The 21,842-nt window shown below is 48.1% G+C and overlaps 2 protein-coding genes across 3 annotated transcripts; both read left to right on the top strand.

Annotated features, from left to right (window-relative positions):
• Positions 1–1,309: 1,309 nt before the first annotated feature.
• On the top strand, positions 1,310–6,723 carry si:ch211-195b15.8 (uncharacterized). Of its 2 annotated transcripts, none has more exons than XM_004072029.5 (5): positions 1,310–1,467; positions 1,605–1,697; positions 1,790–1,949; positions 2,027–2,150; positions 5,798–6,723. In XM_004072029.5, exons 2-5 carry the CDS (start codon positions 1,605–1,607, stop codon positions 6,531–6,533), a joined length of 1,113 nt encoding a protein of 370 aa, XP_004072077.1. In that variant the 5' UTR covers positions 1,310–1,467; the 3' UTR covers positions 6,534–6,723. The 2 variants fall into 2 exon arrangements, with proteins under 2 accessions (XP_004072077.1, XP_020561216.1); XM_020705557.3 differs by having other exon boundaries at positions 1,362–1,460.
• A 351-nt stretch (positions 6,724–7,074) lies between these two features.
• On the top strand, positions 7,075–20,505 carry rras (RAS related). Its single transcript, XM_023957867.2, has 6 exons — positions 7,075–7,742; positions 9,510–9,597; positions 10,790–10,892; positions 16,842–16,950; positions 17,130–17,248; positions 19,272–20,505. Exons 1-6 carry the CDS (start codon positions 7,659–7,661, stop codon positions 19,357–19,359), a joined length of 591 nt encoding a protein of 196 aa, XP_023813635.1. The 5' UTR covers positions 7,075–7,658; the 3' UTR covers positions 19,360–20,505.
• The last annotated feature ends 1,337 nt before the right edge of the window (positions 20,506–21,842 follow it).

Genomic DNA, 21,842 nt, shown 5'->3' with positions numbered 1-21,842 from the left:
CCACTTTAGGACAGAGGATCAGATCGTCAACCACAAATTATGATATCAATCAAATCACTAATACATTTAAGACGTTTGTCAATTGGATCTTGGTCATCAGGTGACACAGTGACGTATAGCAGAGTATCATCAGCATAGCTTTGGAAGTTTACGCTTCGTCTCCTAATTTCCGAGTGGCAGCATACGAGTTTAAAATAAAGAGTGGGACCTAAACCTAATCGACCCTAAACCATTATAGAATCCTAATAAGAGAGGATTTTAAAAACAATGGAGGGAGCGATTACAAAATAAAAAAAAAGATTTGGTATTGGCACAGTCAAATCTGTAAACTTAAAATGTAACCTACATAAACGATATGAACATGTAAAGGTGCAATAATAAGTATTAATGCAAATAGAAGAGTCACCCGAAATGGGTACATTACTTTCAACTGAGTTTTTGTCATTTAAACCGAACAAACACATCCTAAAATAACAGAAACAGTTTAAATGGGTAATCTTTCCGTAGATTTTATGACCAAATGATGTATTTTGAAGGTCAAAGAAGACTTGAACTGATAAAGCGAAGCTGTTTTTTGGCTCCCCCTTCATCGGTAGAGTTTTCAGAGCGCCAGCAGTTTGCATCTGTGCTCTGCTGCCCCCTACAGGATCACTGCCGCAGTTGGCCGCAATTATCTTTGCGGGACCTGTCAAAAAAAGACAAAAAGCAGCACCACAGCAAGTTCAAGAGGTGACTGCATTATTCCTTCCAGAAAAAGCAGCTTTGGAAAGACTGTTTTCTCCTTTCGAGCCCCTCAAACCTGGAACACAATCCCAGAAAACATTGGAGAGCTCTGCACACTTCCATCCTTCTCAAAACAATGAAGAACATGGCTGCTGGAAAACCAAACTTTAGGGACAATGCCAGAAAACTGTTTGCTAACAAAAGTAAAAATAAATCATTGCGGGGTGAAAAAAGTGGTATTGATCTGATTTTGGAAATTTATTGATGTATACTTTGATGAACTGTGTAGTTTAAACTGTTTTAAACGTATTCTAAGTTATGTTAATTTTATGCACTTTACTCTATACTGTTTGTTGTATGCATTGTCCCTTAAATAAAGAAATACAAACCATCCGGTTGAGTCGCGCTCAGTTTCAGCAGCAAAAGCATTTCTGGCTGTTCTTGTCAGGGCACATGCGCAGTAGGCCTCTCCACGCTTTTCCATTCCACAGAAGCTTAATAACAGCAGCGGCGGCGGGTCTTTCTGATGTTTGAAAGCCAGCTTTTTTTTTTATGGAGCCCCGACAGGCCCCGCCCCTCCGTGGGTGTCGGTCGCGGCAATGATTGGCTGGAGATGACATCATCCTTTCCAGAGCCGCCGTTGGTAAAAGGATGAGCTCATCGCCTGGGAGGCAGAGAGCTTCAGCGCGCGGACAGGAGGAGGACGCATCTGCACGGAGACCCGAACCCCGCTGCAGGTAGACGGTAAGATGAGGCGTGCACGATGCACGCACGAGCCCGCGAAAGCATGAACCGCGCACGGCTGTTGCATGGACTCGGCTCTGAGCGAAGCGTGCTTGTTTTCGTTTTGCGTGACCTGCGTCACCTTTGACCCCCCACAGATGGTTTGGTCCCTGGAGCGTGACGCAGGGCCGCCCCCGCTGTCCGTGATCCTGCCGCGGCTCTACCTGGGAGCGGAGCGTGACGTGACGCAGGTGAGAGCAGCGCGCCGCGTGCTGCAGAAACAACAACAAACCGGAGAGGTGCTGTGAATGTGACGCAGATGCGTGTGCTCGTGCTCGTGCAGGAGCGCCTGGCCTCTCTGGGGATCTCCTACGTGCTGAGTGTGAGCCGCTGCACCCCCCAGCCCACCTTCCTGCCCTGCTCCAGATACCTCCGCGTCCCCATTGATGACTCTCTATGGGACGACCTGCTGCCCTGGATCCCCAAGGCGCTGCACTTCATCGGTCAGGACCCCCCCCCGTCCCGCACGGACCCACGTGACGCGCGCGCGCAGGTCTGTTAACCGTTTTTGTGTGCGCAGATGCGGCCTTGTCCGCCGGGGGCTCGGTGTTGGTGCACTGCGCGGCGGGGATCTCCCGCTCCCCAGCTCTGGCTGTCGCCTACGTCATGTACCGCCTGGAGATGGACCTGGACCACGCCTACAGGTGAGGGCGCATGCGCAGAGGTCCTCCTATGACCATACAGGAACCCATCAGGGCTGCTTCTGGGAAACAGTTTGGGACAGTTCAGCACGCTCTTCTTCTGGAGCAGGGGTGTCACATCTCAGGGCTGGGGGGCCCGCCTCCTGCTGGTTTCCCATAAACCCCGCCTTACCTGCTGTTGATTGCCTGGATCAGGTGTGTTTAGCCAATAAAGAGCTGCAATGGCTGGTTTGTTGGAAACCATGTAGCCCTTGAGGAGTTTGACACCCCGTTCTAAGGGATCTGCAAGTCCCAAAAACAGGAAAGGATCGTGGGAAATCTCTCCATGTATGATGAAGGTTCAATTCCTGCTCTGATTCAAGCGTGTCCATGATTTGGCCTCATCCTGCTGCAGCTGTCAGCTTGTGTCTCTGGTGAAAATGATGGTTTTGGTGTTTTTAACATGATGGAGGAAATTAAAAGGAAAACTCAATCAGTGTTTCTTCTTCAAGTTGTTGTGAATCCACAGCTTGTAGAAGAAACTACACTAATCTAGTCTTCCAGCTCCACCCCTTTCTGATGCGTGCAGACCAACAGATCCATGAACGTCTTTGTTGTCCTGATCTGAGCTGGAATCTGGATCAGAACTGGACGGATGGATGGATCTGATGTTGCTGCCATTTTTGCTGCATGTTAGGTTGGGGGTGTAAGCTAGCAGGATAGCATGTAAACAGATGGGTGATGGGGAGAGGGGTGGGGTTACTCCGCTGCAACTGTCCCGTCCACAACTCAGAGGTGAATTTCTGATGAACTCCTGCTGCTCTGCAGAAACTGTCCTAGAAAATGACAGAGTTTGGCTAAAAACAACATCATCAGAATTAAAAGTGGTAATTAAATTACCCACCGTATGGGTATGGAAGCATTTGTGTCTCATGATGGGTTAGATGCTATAAAGTATTCAACCAATCGTTGTTTTCCTGTTTCTCTTTCTTTATTCTAGTATCTTCCTCCATTTTTTGTTCCTTAACTCCTTCTACAATTTTTCATCTATTTCAACCATTCAACTATTCAAATGTTCAGCTCTTTCATCTTTTTCCAGATGTGACTTTTGGTCCTTCAAATCCTTGAACTTTTCCAGGATTTTTGCCTCCATTGAAATAAATGGGGAATCCTTGGTGCAGAAGCTTGCTGGTTCAAAACCCGGTTCTGGCATTTTCCACAAACATAACTTTTTTGTTATTGTGCTGTTTTCCCTTTATTTATGGTCAACTTTTATCATTTCTTTATTTCATTTATTTTTGCCAATTATTACTCTTTTAAGTTTCATTTTCATTCAGCAGTATAGCATCAACCCATATTTTCTTCTGGAAAAGCAGCTCCTTCTAATTAAAAATAAAAGTCAAATACCCGAAAGGCTTCTTCGTTTAATTTTTAATCATGAGACAGACGTGCTAACATATGTGGGACTTTAAAAGCAGGCAGAGGCTGCTCAGGTTATTCTGGATGAAACACCAACCCTGAGTTTGAACCTTCTTTCCCGCCCACTGATGAAAGTTCACCAAACTTTCTTAAAATGATGCAGAACAGAAACCACAGCCTGGTTATTTAAAAATCCTCTCTGAACACTCTGGCCCTTTAAAAGCCTCAACGGCTGACAGCCTCCGCACTCCTCAGCTGTTCACTCCAGAGTGACCAACACTGCCCCCACGTGGCCACGTGGCATAACTGCTTTTTACAAAGTGTGTCCAGAATGTCAGCATGCTGCCAGTCTATGTGAGGTCTAAATTTGTCACAGGGGGGGGAGTGGGAGGGATGTAGCAGCTGCTCAGCCAGTAAGGAGGGGGGGGGGGTATCACCTATGGGCCATACAAAGCCACTTGTTGCTTTAATAATTGTTTAGGTTTGTTTTTTTTTCAAACTCATGTTTTTATCTTGTGGCCTTACACCTGAAGCTGGTTAAGTTCTCCGTCCCTCTGCTGAATCCCACTCCAACTAGATCGGTGTTTTTCAACCAGTGTAGTGTGCCGTGGGAGACGGTCAGGTGTGCCGTGGGAAATCCCCCTCATTCACTGATCTAAAAACATTTCCCATCTCCAGGATATCAGCTCTGTGTTCATCCAAACATCCTGATGAAACACTGAGTAGTTAAGAATATGAAATATCATAAAATACTTTTTTCTTTGTGTTTATTTAATTCTATTAAAGACATTTTGGTAAGAATGACGATTTAGCTGCAGCTTCAGCTGTTTTCTGAAAAGTCCCGCCCCTTTAACTGTCTCCACCAATCATTCTTGGAGGCTTAATCACATGTCATCAGTCTGACCAATCAGAAGTGGTTAAAGTCTTCACTTCCTTGTTCTGATTCTGCTCATAAAGTCTCTCAGTTCCGACAAAAATACCAGCTAAAGCTTGTCTTTAGCGGCGTAGCTTTCCACAGAATCCGGGATCAGACCGTGGAACAAGTGAACAAAACAATGAAGCTCAGAGAAGAGAGTCTGTTCAATTCAATTCAGTTTTATTTCTATAGCCCAAATTCACGACAATAGTCGCCTCGATGGGCTTCATACCGGTTATTGTAAGGTAAACATACAATCAAAAAGGATCATAAATGCATAGAATTCCATAGGATAATACTAAACTTTAACTAGACCGACTAACTAACATCCCTGCCCTTAGACCCCCCTTCTCTGTTAGGAAAAACTCCTAAAAAAACGGAATTTGTGAAAAACAAAGAAACCTCAGGGGTGTCCACATGAAGGGGGGATCCTCCCCCAGGAAGGACAGGCGATTTACCAGAACTCATAGAGAAGAATTAACTTATCAAACTCTACAACTACATATTTAAAGTCCAGCAGACGAGCTTCATCCAGATGGAGTTGGGGGGACAGTCGGGGGCGCGAGTCGAGCCGGAGACAGGAACCACAGCCAGGTGTAGGAGCAGGAGCAGAGACGAGGTACACGACCAGGAACAGGAGCACGGATGAGCCAACTGGAGTCTGGAAGCACTCCGACCCCCCAGGAGGGGAAAGAGGGACAAAACATGAATCACTGCACCAAACAGCGGGAACTAAATGATGAATAATGATCAAGAATAGAGGAGAGAAGGAAGGTAGAAGTAGAAAAGAAAAGAGGACAGAACCCCAGCTGAGGTGATGGTCCTATGGCCGAGCTGGTTCGTAATAAGAATGGAGTCCCCAGAATGCAGCAGAGCCGAGCCTTAAGTTTCTCTTAGAAGTTACTTTATAAGTATTCATGGGGTCAGAGGTCGTATGTGTTAACAGAGGGGAGGGGTGGAGGGTGGGTTTTTGTTTTTAAATGTAAAGCTTCTCAAGGCATGAGAGGCGCCTTTTTTTATAAATAAAGTTTGATTTGGTTTGACTTTGATCCGCCCATTTCAGTTGCTGCGTCTCAAAGCGGAGCTTTTTCAAGCTAACGATAAGAAAAAAGAAATTCTCAGAAACAGTTTTTATCGTAGTTTTCTTTATATTTGTCCTCCATCATTACAAAGAACAGAGTCTTTGCAGAAAGCGGCGTCTGGCGTGAGAGCACTAACCCCCTGCAGACGCTCTTTGGGTCTTTTTCTGTTTGTTGTTGTGTTTGTGGTCAGATAAGCCCCCCCTCCCTGTGAGACACAAGCATCTCTAACCACTTCCTGTCTGTCGCCTTATAAGGTTTGTGAAAGAGCGCCGGCCCTCCATTTCCCCAAACTTCAACTTCCTGGGTCAGCTGCAGCTCTTCCAGGCCGCGCTGAGCCACAGAACCTCTGGTGGCGACTTCTTGACGCAGCAGCAGAGCGACCAGCCGGCGTCCGTTAGCGGCAGGGCCACGGGTTCGAGCGCCCAGAGTCAGGCGCAGCGTCCCACCGGGGACTCGTCCCAGCAGAGACACTCGAGTCCAGACCACATGGAGGACGCAGATCAGAGACTCTGGAGACCTGATCCCAGTCTGCATCAGCGGGAGCAGGAACCCCCATCGGTTCCCTGTGACGCCCCCAAACCCACAAAGCCCCCCCTCCCACCAGCTTCAGCCTCTCTCTCAGAGAAACGCAAGAGCCTCACCCTCTCTCTGACTCCCCCGGGAACCTGTCCCTCCTCCCTGACAGGCCAACACTCAAAAGCCCCCGCCACCTCAAAAGCTGTCCCTGTGCAGAACTGTGAGGGAAAAGGAAGTTCTCAGGCAGATGTGTGGGGCCACAGCGGGCCCCAAAGGCCGTCTGGGGACCCCTGCAGGGGCCGTGGCCCCCCCAAGAGCCAGTGTGGGGGGGCTGAGATGAAGGAGCAGGGCCTGCTGTGGCCCTTCAGCATGACTCTGAGCAAGCTGCTGGACTGGGGGGACAGGTTGCTGCTGGGGGGGCTGTTTGTGACCCCCGTCAGGACGGGGAGGCCTACGCTGCCCTACGAGTGCTGAAGGCGCACGCCGGAGGAAAGTGACCCGAACTCCTGCTGGACTTTGACAGAACCTTTGACCTCTATTTATTTATGCGGCCCCCGCGCCCCCCCATACTGTTTATCCTTACATTTCCAAGATGAAATTGTTCTAAAACCTTTTGGAAAATGTCTGAAGTGTTTTATTGATGATTAAAGTAAAAGTTCAATCATGTCTGCTTCCTGTGTGTGTGTTGGGGGGGTTCATGTGGGGTTTAAGGGGGGGGCAGGTCTGAACTTTCAGGGCTTCAAACAGCAGCTCATCAGAGTCGGTCCTGATGCTGCAGCCGCCAGTCCGGTCCAGTGGGTCAGAATGACCAGAGACCCGGTTCCATGCTGCAGCCCACATGGAACCGGGACCGAAGGACTCGAAACCGCCTGAAACCAGACGGTCCAGCCTAAAGTCAGAGCTCTGGTTCCGATTCTGGAGCTGCAGGGACGCACCGTTACTCCTCCAGTCTCTGGAGGGGGGGGCGAAAGTTAGAGCCGTGCAGCTCTTTCTGTGATGCAGCTTCTCAGCACCCATACGTGTGCGCATGCGCGTGCCCTCAGGGCGCGGATTCCTCCCCACAGCTGGATGAAAGTTCACCTCCTGGGGGAACTGGGAGGAGTCCACAGCCGTTCCTCTAAGCTGCGGGAGCGGACGCCCCCCCAAACATCTGCTCACTTCCGGAGGAAAAACCCGCCTTCACGTCGACACACCGACGCGGCCGCGCGCTTCAGTTCCGCGGGTTCCGGCGCGGAGGACACGCCGTCACGCCGCTGCTCGGAGCGAGTTCGTCCGCCAGGCGCCACAGAGCCGCGCGTGAAAAGCGGAAGCGGCTCCGCCCACCGACGCAGACGGGGGACGTGCACTCCAGCCCACGCGCACAAAAGTCCAAACTCGCTGCTGGGATCGCAGTTCTCCGTCGTTCCGAACCGGACCTCGCCGCTCAGGAGGCGCGCGCGCGCTCGGCCGTGACAAACAGGAAAAGTTTTGGGTCTCGCGCTCAGAAGCGGCACGCGGAGGAGCTACAGGTCATTCCGGGCCGGATTTTTGCTTCTGGTGGTGGGGGGTTTAGCACCGGGGGGCTCGGGGAAGGGGGGGAGACACAAGCCCACGAGGAAAATGAGCGAAGAGGACAGGTACAAGCTGGTCGTGGTGGGGGGAGGAGGAGTGGGGAAGAGCGCGCTGACCATCCAGTTCATCCAGGTGAGTCGTGTTTGTACGTGTGCATGTTTGTGGGAGCAGCAGAGGAAGGCCTGCCCCCCCCCCCCCCCCCCCCCCCCCACACACACAGGCAGACGTCTTTGTTTCATTTTCTCACCTTTACGGCCTCAGGTGTGTCTCTCCTGGGGGGGGGGGCTGCAGTCCTACTTGGAGCACACGTGTCTGTCACCTGTCAGTTTACCTGGGACTCTTCTGCAGCCCCCCCTGAGGCCATGCACATCAGGTCACCTGAAATCTTTAGGTTGGGTAGTGCACAAAATCTATTTAAAAGTTCTGTAAAAGCCCCCCGGCATCATGCCCCCCCCCCCCCCCCCCCCCCCCCCAGAGACGAGACATGCTGTACGGTGACACTTTAGTACATCAGATAAAGTCCTGTTGTAACTGTCAGGCACGGCAGTGGGAGGCCTATGATGTGGGGTTTTACTAAAGTCCTCTACTCCGGTCTCTGAGCTTCACTTACTTTTCTGTTGTCTAATAAACACCGAGTGCCAGGGGTCTGTAAGCGAGCTAGCTGTGCTCTGATTCTGGCCTAACCAGGTCTAGGAGCACCTAAAGACCAGACCAGGGCAGTTTCTAGCTTTGTGGGGGGCCTGTGCAAGATGCTGGTGGGGGGCCCTCCATTTTGTAAACTGTAACGAAGGCATTCCTAACCCCTGTGTTCTACTAAGATGGCCCAATGACACGACGTGAGCAAAACAGGCTGATTCTGAATTCAACCACTCGGGCTACTTAAACCGATTATCATATTTTTTGGAGTATAAGTCGCTCCTTAGTATAAGTTGCACCTCTGGCCAATCTATGAAAAAGAAATGCAACTTTTGCTCTGTAAACTACGGGAAAAAACTTTATTACAAGGAAAAGATTCCTCTTTAAACCAATAAACCAACTAGTGCAATAAAAACTAATAACCACTTAAAATAATAATTAACTACCGTAGTCTGGCACCCATTATTTACAGTTAGCAAATTGTCCTCAAAAGGTCGGATTCCTGGCAAAGTCATCGAGCTTTTCTGTAATATTAATGTTAGAATCTGAATAAATGTCTCTGGAGGTGTTTTGGATTTTATCCACTACAGGTGTTGTGTAGTTTTCCTGCCAGATTGTAAATCTGTTTTTAACAATATGTATTCATTGTTTGTTGGCAAATGCTTCTATAATAACATAATTTTCATGTACGATGTTTCTTATCCTACATTAGCCAAGCAAAGCTCCGTTTTTGGCAAAACACCGTCTGCTTCCTGCTGACCAACCAGCTAGCAGGAAACCAACAAATACCTGACCTTCATCCTTTGCCTATGTTTTTTCATCACATCTGATTTTTTTCACTCCGCTGGGGTAACTTCATGTCCTTACGTTGTTATTTTTTTATTCCCTTGCTAACGAGACTGGTACCCGCCCATCATTCCATTCCTGAGGGCGTCACCGGCTACATCCCTACTGTGTGACATCACAGTGTGGTTCAAAGACCCCATGATGCCGAAAAACATCAGCCACAGATAATTATTGCAGTTCATTTATTTATAGCCAACTTTTCTTTTGAATCATTTGGGGGTTTAATAAACAATTCTCCTCACAAGAGGCTGAACATACAGTTTTTGTCCCCCTGCTGGCCTGGGGGCCCCAAGCATTTCCCTAATTCGCCTATAGCAACATCCCTGGACCCAATCGTCTCTAAGAGTGACCTGTACAGTCATTTGTGTTCATGAGTCGCTGCTGCAGTGTTGGTCTAATTCAGCGTTTTTCCTGCAGTCGTACTTTGTGTCAGACTATGACCCAACCATTGAGGACTCCTACACCAAGGTCTGCACCGTGGACGGGAAGGAGACCCGGCTGGACAGTAAGCGGCCTCTCTGAGCGCCAGCTCATGCTTCCCTCTGTGTGTCTGTGGGGGCGTTGCTTGATGTGCCGGGTGTGTGAGCTGTGGTTGGGCTCGGCGTGTTTGCTCTCTGGATGTTTGATGCCTTGTTGGGACTTGTGCCGTTGACGGCGGTGTTGGGTCACACTGGTGTTTCACCACTCTCACATGTGAATCATCAGATGCTCAAGCTCATGAACCTCAGCACAGCTGACTCTAAAACAACCACTGAAATGGTCTTTGAAAGTGCAGCTTCTCAAGATTTCCTTCTTTTATAATGTATTTTCTGGAGTATAAGTCGCTCCTGAGCATAAGTCGCACTCGATTCTTCTGAAGAACTCCGCCCAGCCCATCGGAATGCTGCGTTCACACATCAAAATGAGCGGCCGCTGCTTCTTTTGACGGGCGTCAGATTCGATTCTCAATGCTCGTCAAAAAAAGTTTTCATAAACTAAACAAAACCGATGCGAGTGGAAAGAGCTACCGTCAAGTTTTTAGCCTTGTCGCTACATGGAAGCGTTGACTGTATCTCGTTTCCAATGACAGAAGACGCGGAAGACTGTGAGGGATCACATTTCTGCAAAAGCATCGGTAAACATGACTCCACGTCCGGGTTCATGACGTCATTCAGAGACTACAGCGAGCTTCACCGTCTGCTGCAGGAGCTGCATAAGAATGACGGCGCTTTCAGCTGTACTTGCGTCTCTCTGTGACCCCGTTTGATGACTAGCTGTTCCACATTAGTCCGAGGAAGGAAAAGATAAAAATAAAAATAATGTCTTGATGCAAATAATAAAACGTCGTAAAAGGAAGAGGAAGAGAACGACCAGGTTGTCCTCCGTGCTTGTTTTCGACGGCACTTCTTCTTCTGGGTTTCTGTCAGTATCAAATACCGATACACACACCTCTAGTGGTTGTCAGTGGGAAATGATAAATATATGAGCCTACTGAGGTTTTTAAAAAAATGCTCATAAGACGCACCATGGCCAAAGTATGCAAAAAGCAACGACTTGTACTCTGAAAAATACAGAACTCATTCATGAGTCTGGTTTAAATTCATTTACTCTATAGACAGATGATGTCATAGAGGTTTTCTGAGGACACAGTGGAGCAGATTTGTGAGAAAAACAGATTATGGAGTCGGCTTCATGATGGACTGATTTTTGTGTTTCAGTCTTGGACACAGCAGGTCAGGAGGAGTTCGGAGCGATGAGGGAGCAGTACATGCGCTCAGGAGAGGGCTTCTTACTGGTGTTCGCTCTGAACGACCGGGGCAGGTGAGTTCCCGTTGGATCTGTGTCTCTGAGAGTCGGTTTTGTTTCTGCTGGATAATTTGTGGTTTTACTGGTGTATGTTTCTCAACCCGGTTGACTCAGTCCTCTCAGGTTATAACATGACACTCGCAGCGAGGGACAACACTTTTTTCACTGGAGATTACATGGTATAAAAGGGAGCCATGTCTAAGGCCGGTTTATACTTCATAGCGATCATCAATCGCATCGTGTCACTACCGCCATCACCCGGTCTAGTTCATACTAAGGTTGTCCGGTTTCGCTTGCCACTGTTGGTAATTACAGTAACGAACTTCAGAGTGGCGTTTATACTTTTTGAGCCTGACGCGATCGTCTCCCGTGTTCCAGAGGTTCAGTATTTTCAACATGGACGACTTCTTGGTCATACACCTGCTGTGTCGGCGGACGCGCAGGTACACGACGAGGCAGAGGAGGCCGTGAGATGTTTGTCCACTAAACAGAAGCAGACAATACGGACACCAGTTAGTACAAGACATGCATATTTTACAAGATGAGCAAGTGCACTTTGTGAACTTTCCCACGTCATTCGACAGGTTTGATGATCTTCTCCGTAGAGTAGGACCCCATATTTTCCATGCTGGCTCAGGCAGTGTGTCCGTCTCCCTTCAAACCCTCTGAATATTCTCAAGTGGGAAGAGCGATGCTGAGAGTTATCGTTTAGGCAAGACTTCAACATGCATCGCCAGTTTGGAAGCTTTAAAACGTCTTCAATTTCGTTTTCATCATCGGCAGTGTTAAAAAGATGCTATTATCTGGATCAAGTTGGCCTGTATGTCGGTCTCCCATCCTGAGCGTGCTAAAGGCGACAGAATCTTCCATCAGAATCAGAACCAGCCGGGTCCGTCTAGCTGGAGCCGAACAGATTAAAAAACACAAGAATACCAGCTCAGGGACAGAGAAACAATCCCCAAATGTCTGCATTGATGCCATAGACATGCTCAGGGAGTAAAGAGAGGAGCAATGCATCATGGGACGCCTCCAAGCTGAAGCTTTATTCTGAAGGTAAAGACAGTTGAAGCCTTTGTCTTAATTCTGCTGCTGTAAAGTAGAAATCACACAGACTTCTGCGCTTCGAGAGCAAACAGGAAGTGAGATCCTGGAGATGTGATGGAGCCCAGTCGTTTCTCGTCTTACGGTTACAAACGAGGTCTTGATTTCATTTGTTCGCTCTTTGTTCATCCCAGAGGGAGAGTGAAAGTGTTGCAGCGCTCCTCAAAAAGGCCAAAAGCCTTTTAGGAGTCAGCACTGAGTGGAGCTGCTGCTGGTGGGAGGGATCCTCTGTACCAGTCAGAGCTGGACCTTCTGCTGTCCTGCATACCAGAAAGCTGAAAGCTGGCTTCATAAAACAAAGCTTTAATTATGTATATCAATACATAGATTCATATCAATCATGCAAAGTTTTGGGGAAAAACTGAAAAATACAATGTGGGAGAAAAGCAAAAGTTTTTGTGTTTTTAATCCAGACTAAAAGGATCTTTAGGGAAAACAGAATAAGTCTGCCAGCAGGTTTCAGCCGGCGCTGAGCCTTCAGCAGTGTCGATGTGGGGGGGTGAACATGGCCAGGACTGTTTCGCTTAAAGGCACGGATGTTTGCTGCATGCAGCAAACAGGTCCTGACTGACATCTGCAGCTCCACTGTTTGCTAAACAAGGATTCGTATCAAAGTAATCCGTTTGCATGGATCCATCATAAACTACTGGTTAACCAAACAAGATGAAACGTTAATGACAGTCATAGAACATCGGATGGGCGGAGACTTGTCCTCCTTCATGAACGGAACCGGAGCAGCTGTTTATTTCTCTACAGAAGCCAGGGGGTACTTCCTGTTACCCTTCCGGTTTGGATCGCTGGGAAGGAGGGGGTCACTCAGTCAAGATCTAGGCGACTAGTTGTCCTCCCGGAGAGATTTGGGGGTGGGGGCGTGTTGAGCCGGTTTGTTAGGGAGGTAAATGACCATAGGTGTGGTGAAGCCATGTCTCTGGTGGAGGAGAGTCAGTCTGAACACTGATCAGCTTTCAGTGTGAGGGGGTGGAGCCATTGACCATTGACCTTCACTGTGGTATGGGGGGGGGCTAACTTCTTCCTGAAGTTAGTCTTCAGTTGAGCGGTTGGACGTTGGCTGCCGTCAGACAGACAAACACAAAGGTTAGCGTTTATCTCCAGACGGTCCTAAGGCGGTTCAGGAAGTCCCATTCTAACTCTGAGAGGAGCTGCAAACACTGAAAGGGTCAGAGGTTCGGCTGTGTCCACAGCTGTTTAGACCAGCTGGACTTTGTCTCAGAACTTTGACCAATTCTACCCTCATGATGCCGTGTTCTCCCTCTACTGCAGCTCTAGTTGGCAGGAATCAGCTGTGTTTATTCTTTCATTTAACCAGATCACCAGTTTTTCTGCAGACAGTTTTTACAACCTGTGAGCCGTTATCTGAGGTCAGTTCTTCATCCTTGCCTTTAGGTGGAATTATTTCAGTGAGAACATGTCTACCGGACCCAAACGACATGCTTTGTCCTTTCTAGAGATGAATTCTATGATCACATGCTGAAAGGCTTTTTGCGGTCAGTCAGCCTGTAAAACCAGGGATCATCAATGGTCACCATTAGGACCCATCCACCTACGGCACCACAGCTGGCAAATGGTCGGTAGCTCTGTAAGATTGATTTATCGTGATCTGCAGGAAGTTTCTTTAGGTCACCAACATTATGAAGAATTCTAAAGGCTAAGCGGGAAGTCTGTGAAGATGGCGACGGATGAACCATCAGTCAGTTTGTGGTCTTCAGTGAGGGGCTCCAGCTCTAAAATGAGAAGGGAGGGGCCGAGAGAGTTTAGGGAAAGGCGTGTCGGCACAGGGTCAGGGGGTTACAAACGGCCCACGCTGGCTTTGATAAGGATCTGTCATCATAGTGAAAATACATCTAATGTAGAGGACAGCCCACAAGCTTTAACGAGAACATGGAGGGGCCAAAACTGTCTGTGCGTTTGAAGGCAATTGAGTTGCTGTTTACACTGGTGTGGTGGGCGTGTCACTCGGTTAGATGGTTCACCTGTTCACTCGGGTGGAATGAACACCAGTCGGCGCAGGTGAGCCTGGGATGTACACCATGTTGACCTCTTTTGACGCTTCAGGCATCGCTTTCTCATGACCTTTCTCATGACCCTTTACATAACCACAAATGCTAATAGTAACGACTGAACAAAACAGCTACGCTTAAGTAAATCATTTTCTAAACACACAGACATCTGCACGCGTCATCAACGGCGACTCGCAGCAGAACCTTTAAATGGAGCAGACATGTAGCGGCTACACAACATAAAGTCCAACAAGTGCAAGAACATGACAGCAGTTGAAAAGACTCTGTTGTGTTTGTGGTTTCAAAGCGAGTTCAGACCGACGAGTTTCGAGTGAGGATGTGAAAAGAGCGGGAGATGGTTCATCTCTGGGGTGTGAGGGAAGTGAGTCCCTGAGCGAATAGAGGAAGAGGATCTAATGAGGCTGAATGAAGCCAGTTCAGGTCAGTAGGATCTGAAAGGCCCAGAGTGAAAGCAAAAGCTCTTTATCTGTTTGGTTTACAAGCATCACAGTGACACAAATGCAAATTGGAAGAGAGATCAGAGGTCAAAGACAACCAAAGAATGTAAATCGGAGACGAGCTTAGTGACCCGAATGTCTCTTTCATACCGAGACCCAGTGGCTTCTGCGAGGAGGAGGTCCTCAGCCAGATCCACGGAGCTCAGGCTCTTCAGGTTCTCACCAGAGGAAAAACGGGCTGTGAGTGGGACCCTGGCTCAGCCTGATCCAGATGATTCCAGTAAAGGTGAAGGGGAAAAGGGAGGATTTGAAACGGAGACAAAGAAATCAACCACTGAGCTGTGGAGAGATGCCAGTCAAGATGGTCACCAACACGTCAAAGACCACCAACATGTGGCCTTGGGGGCCTTATATCTGAAGGAACAGCTGGTAGATTGGAATGAAACGCCATCCGTTTGGTTGATCTTTTTCAGATGGGAGTCTGACCTGAAGACTGGAAGAGTCTGCCTTTAAGAGGCAGACATTGAAAGGAGGTGAAGGATCTGTTGTGAAAGGGAACCGTGGATGCAGGTCTGACTGAGACTTTAGCAGCGGGACATCACTTGGGCGGGGTGAACAGTTCTCCTTTTTAGACCGGGACCCAGCTGTAGGTCTGTCTGGACCAGCAGGCAGGTCCTGAATAATGACATCTGTCACACTGTTGGTTCTTTTGACCGTTTGAGGCAGAAAGGCCTGATGACGCGTTTCCGTTACAGGTTGTGTGTAAACGTGTGTGTTTCTGGTTCAGATCCTCAAACATTAGGTCACTGGAATGATGATCCGGAGCTGACAAACCTTTAAAATGCTTTTCATCATGAAAGTGTGAACAGAAAATAAACCCCCCCACTCCAATGAAAGTCATGTTTTTAGCATGTTCTTGTTTTACATACATAAAAGATTACACAGCATTTCTGAGGAATTCTTTATTCAAAACAGGATGAATCAGGAGCTGATTTAAAAATAAAAAGCCGTTTTGTGACACAGCATGTGCAAGGGGCGGGGCCAAAGTCCCATTTCTGATGAACTCCTGCCACGCGGCACAAACTATGTCCCAGAAAATGACAGGTCCTAATCATCGTTAACATATCACCAAAAACAGATGATCAGAGTGGGACCTGAAGGACTGGATATGAAATGGGCGATAACTCGTCACAGCGAAAGAAAAGAGGAAGTTCCTCATTCCTCCTTCTGCAGTGTGATGGTTCTCATAGAAAGGCTGTATAACAGCTGCCCTTTTGCCCTTCCTGTTAACGTGAACTGCTTCCTGGAGTCTCTGCTGCTGCCTCATCACATGCCTGAGCAGAAAACACCTGTCAGATCTGGCTGTCCTCTTCCAGCCAGGCTGTCAGGCTGTCTGATGGGAAAGATGGGGACGGGGGTCATGGGGTCATGCAATAACAAAAGCATGAGGTCGTCTGCATGGACATGGTGTTCCTCAGGGTAGAAACACTCTGACGGTGAAAGGAGGCTGGTCTTGATCATCGACTGTAAGGGAACTGGACTGAACGAGTGTGACATCATCCATAGAAAATGGCTTACACAAGTCAGTACGGACGCCGCCGTGTTGGAGTCAGATGACATCACTGAGCAGTGATTGGTCAGAGTAGGGCTGAGTCATCATTTCTATGGCAACCACGCTGGCCAATCCTAAGTGAGCTCATTGTAAGGCCACATCCCTACCACTTGAAATCGGGCTCGTCCAGCATTTTGAACGTTGGACGTGGGGGACAGCAGGCTCCACCTACTTTTACTGAGTCATCTGATTGGTCCGATTGTAACTTGAACTAAAAAATAAATCATTCAAAAGGAGGATCATCAAGAAGGTACCAGATCCAGAACGGTTCTTCTGACCAATAGACCGACTGACTCACAGCTGTTTGTTTCGCTATAGACGTCTGTGGGATTTTGACTTCTTGGAGACACTTCCTGTTTGGAACGCCGGGGGGGGGGTCAGAATGACTCCTAAAATGATGCCATCCATTATAAAACCGGATGGTTTCTGTGCCGGCATCATCCTGTTAGGAACTACCAGCAGCTGATACTGATGACCAACTCTGGGCTTTTGAAGTATTACAGAAACTACTGATCAGATATTGATTAATATGGTCAATCAACCAAAACCTTTGATCATTTCTAATTTAGTAGAAGCTAATTTGGATGCATTTAAGTGTGCTGGGACAGTCATTTCTAAAGTTTCCATCAGGGAATCATGACATGGATACAGCCGTGAAAAGGAAACCCAGCTTCTCCTGTGATCCCAGAGTGGATTTTCCAGCTCATCGCTGAGTATCATGGCTATCTGCATCTGTAGAATTTGAAGCCACATTTACACGCTGTTCTTTCCACAGTTATCATGAGGTCCAGAAGTTTCACACCCAGATCCTGAGAGTGAAGGACCGAGACGACTTCCCCATGCTCCTGGTGGGAAACAAGGCCGACCTGGAGCAGCAACGAGTGGTAAGGGAGTTTCTGTCTGCCCCTCTGGAGACACGTAGAATCCAGACACCCCCACTCCAGAGCCAAAGTCCAGTCAGAAAAGAGCCTCTTCTAGAAATGACTGATGGCCAGACCTCTGTTGTGTGGCACACAGAAACGAGCGATGAACACCAGAACATGCTGATCTTGTTTGTGTGCAGATCTCCAGTGAGGACGCCCAGGCCTTTGCCAGAGAGAACAGGATCCACTATATGGAGGCTTCAGCCAAGAACCGCTACAACGTGGACGAAGTCTTCCTGAAGCTGGTGCACATCATCAGGTGGAGCCGCACTCTCATGAACTGAGGTCTTTCTTATTGCTTTGGTTCAGTTTGTTCATAAAGAGCCAGTTGATTAACACAAGGCCAGAAAAATCACACCAAGTGGTGTGATTGCAGACGGTATGATCCAGTTTAGTCCAGATGATTCCAATCCTGAGATTACCAGACGATCTACGGATTACATGGAAGCATTTAGGGTGGAAGCAAAGGACGGCAGTAGAGAGGAACACTCCCCCCACCGCGATGTTGGAAAGGAGGAAGAATCCAACTTACATCTGAGTCACTGATGTCAAAGAAAACGTAGGTGAAGACCCCTTGAGGAGACTGCGTGGGGGGCGGAGTTTCAGGGAAACTGGGACTGTACGGCCCGGATTCAGACCAGACCCTCATTTGACGCCCCGCAGCATCATTTCAGAGTCATGGAGACATTCCTGGATCTTTCTGGCTGCCTTCCAGAAGCTTCCATGGAATGTGAAGTCAAGCAAAAATCTGGAAAAAATCCAATGTCAACACTTTGCATGGAAAATACCAAATGATCGGAATTATTTAGAGATCTGAATGAACACGAGGAGGCAGCATTTGTCTGATCCCAGTCCCAGTTTTAGACGGGATTCAGCCCGGACACGTTTGGTTCGCTTAGAGTGAGCCAGAGTTTGTTTCCCCCGATAATCTGGAACAAATGTCCACCCAAGTGGACCAGGAACCGCTCTCTGACCCATCTCTGGAGGTGGTCTGGGTTAGTTTCCTATCGGACGGAGGTTCGCTTCGCTCTGAGATTCCTCAGTCTGAATACAATCCGTCCTCGGAGCGGAACAACCGGACCGAACGGCCACCGTAGTCGACGTGAACGGAGCAGGAATGAAGGAACAGACGAATCCAAAGCAACGATGGCCGTTCTATCAAACAGAAAAAAAGAGTCCAACTGTTTCTTAGAACGTTTGTTTCAACGCCGCTGAAAACGCTTCTAACACACTTTCTGTGTGTCGTTACGCGTCCAACAGGCTGCTGTGACGTCATCCTAAAGGTTACCTTGTAGTTCCTGAACAGAATTCTCTAAAAACAAAGACGTGACACCACAACCATGAGACACAGCAACTCAGTGAAATGTGGGCGGATGAATTCAGGCTCACTAAAACCTCTGTTAACGTGATCCACATCACGTCTCACTCTCAGCGTTCCTAATTAGCCGCCGTCTCCTCAGTAACCGCCGTGCAGCACGCCTCCACCAGACCAAAGCAGCAGGGAAAAGTGTTGGGCCGGGCAGGCTGGTCAGCCAAATCTAAAGTTTGAATGATCTGCAGAGAGCAGGACTTTCATCGTTTCCGTCTTTAGTTGCTATGCTCCGCCCTCGTAATTCTTGACCAATGACTGAAGAGATCTTTAGTCATGTGGTTTGGTTTACAAGCTTCGGTTGGAAAGGCCGCCTGGCGGCAGTCTGAATGCAGAGCAAACTCAAGGTTTGAGCAGACTAGGCGGACTCGGTCCGGCCAGCAGGTTGTTCTGGTCTGAATGCACCCTTAGAGTCTTTGATAGGACTCAACTGTGGATTCAAACTTGGGGCGGACCCTCTACCTCAAGGCCACTGAGTGACCTCTAGATTTCTGCCACGGTCTTCAGAAACCAGCTGGTTCCTTTGTGAGTTTTTTTCTTCTCCTGGAAAAGCCGTGAAAACCAGTTCAAGCTGAAAAAGCTGGAATTTTCCTTTTTTTTTTTTTTTTACTTTGAGACTTTTGGAAACTGACCTAAATGCTCCCTCTGGCTGGGATCATCCCTGATTGGTCCAGCTGCTGTCATGTGATCACGGACAGAAAACCAACTCTTTAAGAACAGAGAGGCGACGGCATAGACAATAGCAACTCTGCAAAGCAGCTCTTGACAGTGACGGCATGAAGCTCCGGTGCTGCTCTGAACAGAACCTTGTGCCTGTTTTATGCCTCCAGAGCGAACGCTGCGAGAGCGGCCGCCTCCGGCCGGTCTGGGGTTTGATCCAAACGCTGACTCATCCTCCGTTCTTCATTTACAGGAGGTTTCATGAGATGGAAAGTCCTCCTCCCCAAGCTCAGCACGCGGGCAAACAGAAGAGCGGTGGCTGTCCCTGTGTCCTCCTCTGAGCCCCGTTACCATGGATACCCAGCCCCATCCCTCTGCAGCTCGTACAAAAAGATCTGCCGGCGTGCATGTGTCTGCGCTTGGTGGTCTGCCAGCGATTGTCTGCACGCGTGTGCGCGCGTACATGTGTGTCTGTTTGTGTTTGCATGTGGCAGTGTTTGTGTGTACGCATATGCATTGCTAAATGCAAGCCAGTGTTTGCCCTGCACATGTTTGTGTGTGCTTGCATCTGTGTGTGTTTGTGTGAGTGTTTGCATCTGTGTGCGTGTGTGGGCATATGTGTCTGTGTGCGTGTGTGTGCGTGTCTGTGTGTGTCAGACAAATGCAACCCATTTCCCAGAAGTTTCTTTGAATCGTTGTCTTTCTTTGGTTTAGTGCGAGGGTCCGGGGGGGGGTTGTGTTAGCTGAAGTTGTGCGACTGCTGCAGCAGCATCACACTCTTGGAAGCTGTCCGTCTGTCGGACAGCGGAGCTTTTTCCGTCTTTGCCGTGTGCAGTTCACTGCTGGCGTGTCAGAAGAGCGGATGATTCATGATCTGGAGAATGTGACACACCCAGCATGAGTCAGGCTGCTGCCGCGCCGCATGGCGTCCTGAAGGGGGCGCCAGAGCCTCATCGAGAGGGGAAGAGATGAGGCCCATCATGGTCTTCCTCCCTTAGAGGCTGCTGCTCACACAACTTCCATGAAAAACACCTTTGGATCGTGAGATCAGCGGCTGAGGATGCAAAGTTTTTACGGTTTCCATCTCTGCTGGTCGTGCACGCATGACGGGTGGGGCTGTGGTTGGGAGGGAGGGGCTAAACCAAGCCTCACCTGACCGCCTCAGGTGGTCCAGCTCACCCGCACAACTGAGGGATCAGAAACCTGAAGTTGAGGTGCAGCAAACGCCCTCCCTTCCTCTAAATGTATGATTCTATGTAACTTCAATATTACAGGACTGTAGACGAAGGCTTCGTCTGCTGACGGCAGCGTTTGGACGACCACACGACAGAACTTCTTCTGGAAACGTCTAACTGAAAACGTGTCCAGTTTTGTATTCTCTCGTTATTAAAGATCCCAAAGTAAATCACAATCTATTATCTGCATATTGAATTTTATTATAACAGTTTAATCCATTTTGTACATCAATAAAAGTTTCTATAATCTTTCCTCCGACTTCATTTTTCATAGAAGCTCTTCACGCGTTTCTGACGTTCTTGTTTTTCCAGATGATTTTGTGAGGACGACCTTCAGAATTCTAGACCAGTCTGGTTGGAAAAACTGCTTTTTACTTTCGGTTCTGTTCATAACTGCCTGTGAGCTCCAAGAGAAAACCACTAGAAAGTAGTAAAATGATCCGTTCATGCAGCGAGAAACCTGAGAGGATTTTAGAATCTGGAGTTTCACACAAGCATTCAAAAAGGGAGAAGATGAAAAAGGTCACTGGTACATAGAATTACTTCAAACTGAAGTAACTCTGAAACAAAAATGACTTTTATTTGAGTTTCAGTCTTTAATCAAGTTTGTCTAAAGTTTAGAGCAAAAGGATTTAACTCATTTTTTTCCTGTTTCTCTTTATTCTAGTATCATATCTAGAATGTTTCACCTGTTTTAACCGTTCAACTATTCAAATGTTCAGCTTTTTCCAGCTTTGCTCCTTCAAATCCTTGAACTTTTCCAGATATTCCAGGATTTCTGCCTCCATTGAAATAAATGGGGGAAGCTCGCTGGTTCGATGCCCGGCTCTGGCATTTATTGTTATTGTGCTGTTTTAACCTTTTTTACTTTATGGTCAACTTTGATCATTTCTTTATTTCTTTTTTGCTAATTATTACCCTTAAAGTTTCCTTTTCATTCAGCAGTACAGCACTCAACCCATATTTGCTTCTGCAAATGCAGCTCCTTCTAGTTCTAATAATATTCTCCTCCTTTCTAGAACATTCTCCACTGTGCTGATTTAGAGTAAAGAGAACAAACGTGTAGAACAAAGAAGTTAAAACAACGTCTCCAAATGATCTTAAGTGTCTAATAAAGGTTGGACATCTTTGCATTGGTCCAATGGTTTGCAGTGTTGCATCATTCAGCATCAAACCGAAGCCTCCTACAGGACATTGGAGCCGCTGCAGCATCAGCCGTCCTCTTTCACATTTTCAGACTGTCTGGATTCTGCATCTTCATCTTCAGCGTTCACCCAATTCTGATTAGTTTCAAAGCGTCCGGACAGAAAGTCACAGGTGCGTCACTCTGCATGGAGGGAAGAGCAGAAAGAAGAACCCTGCTGCTCCAGCAGAACCAGACTCCAGTTCTTTCCCTGTTCTGCTCCAGGAGCGTCCTGATTTCTGTGTCACCAGCGTAATGCGTGGAGCTGCAGATGACTTCCTCAGTAAGACGGAAGGCTGGGGTTTTTCTGCTGACTTCACGTGTTGCAGTGGGAGGACCTGCTGCTGTCAACCACACCCTCCCTCCGTCTGCACATTCAGCCTCAGGAAACAAGCAGAGTTTTTTC

This window comes from Oryzias latipes, chromosome 8, assembly GCF_053564925.1.
Source record: "Oryzias latipes strain Hd-rR chromosome 8, Olatipes_Hd-rR_3.1".
NCBI classification, from domain to species: Eukaryota; Metazoa; Chordata; class Actinopteri; order Beloniformes; family Adrianichthyidae; genus Oryzias; species Oryzias latipes.
The sequence above is the reverse complement of the archived record's forward strand: the minus strand, read 5'-3'. Positions and strand labels throughout refer to the sequence as shown.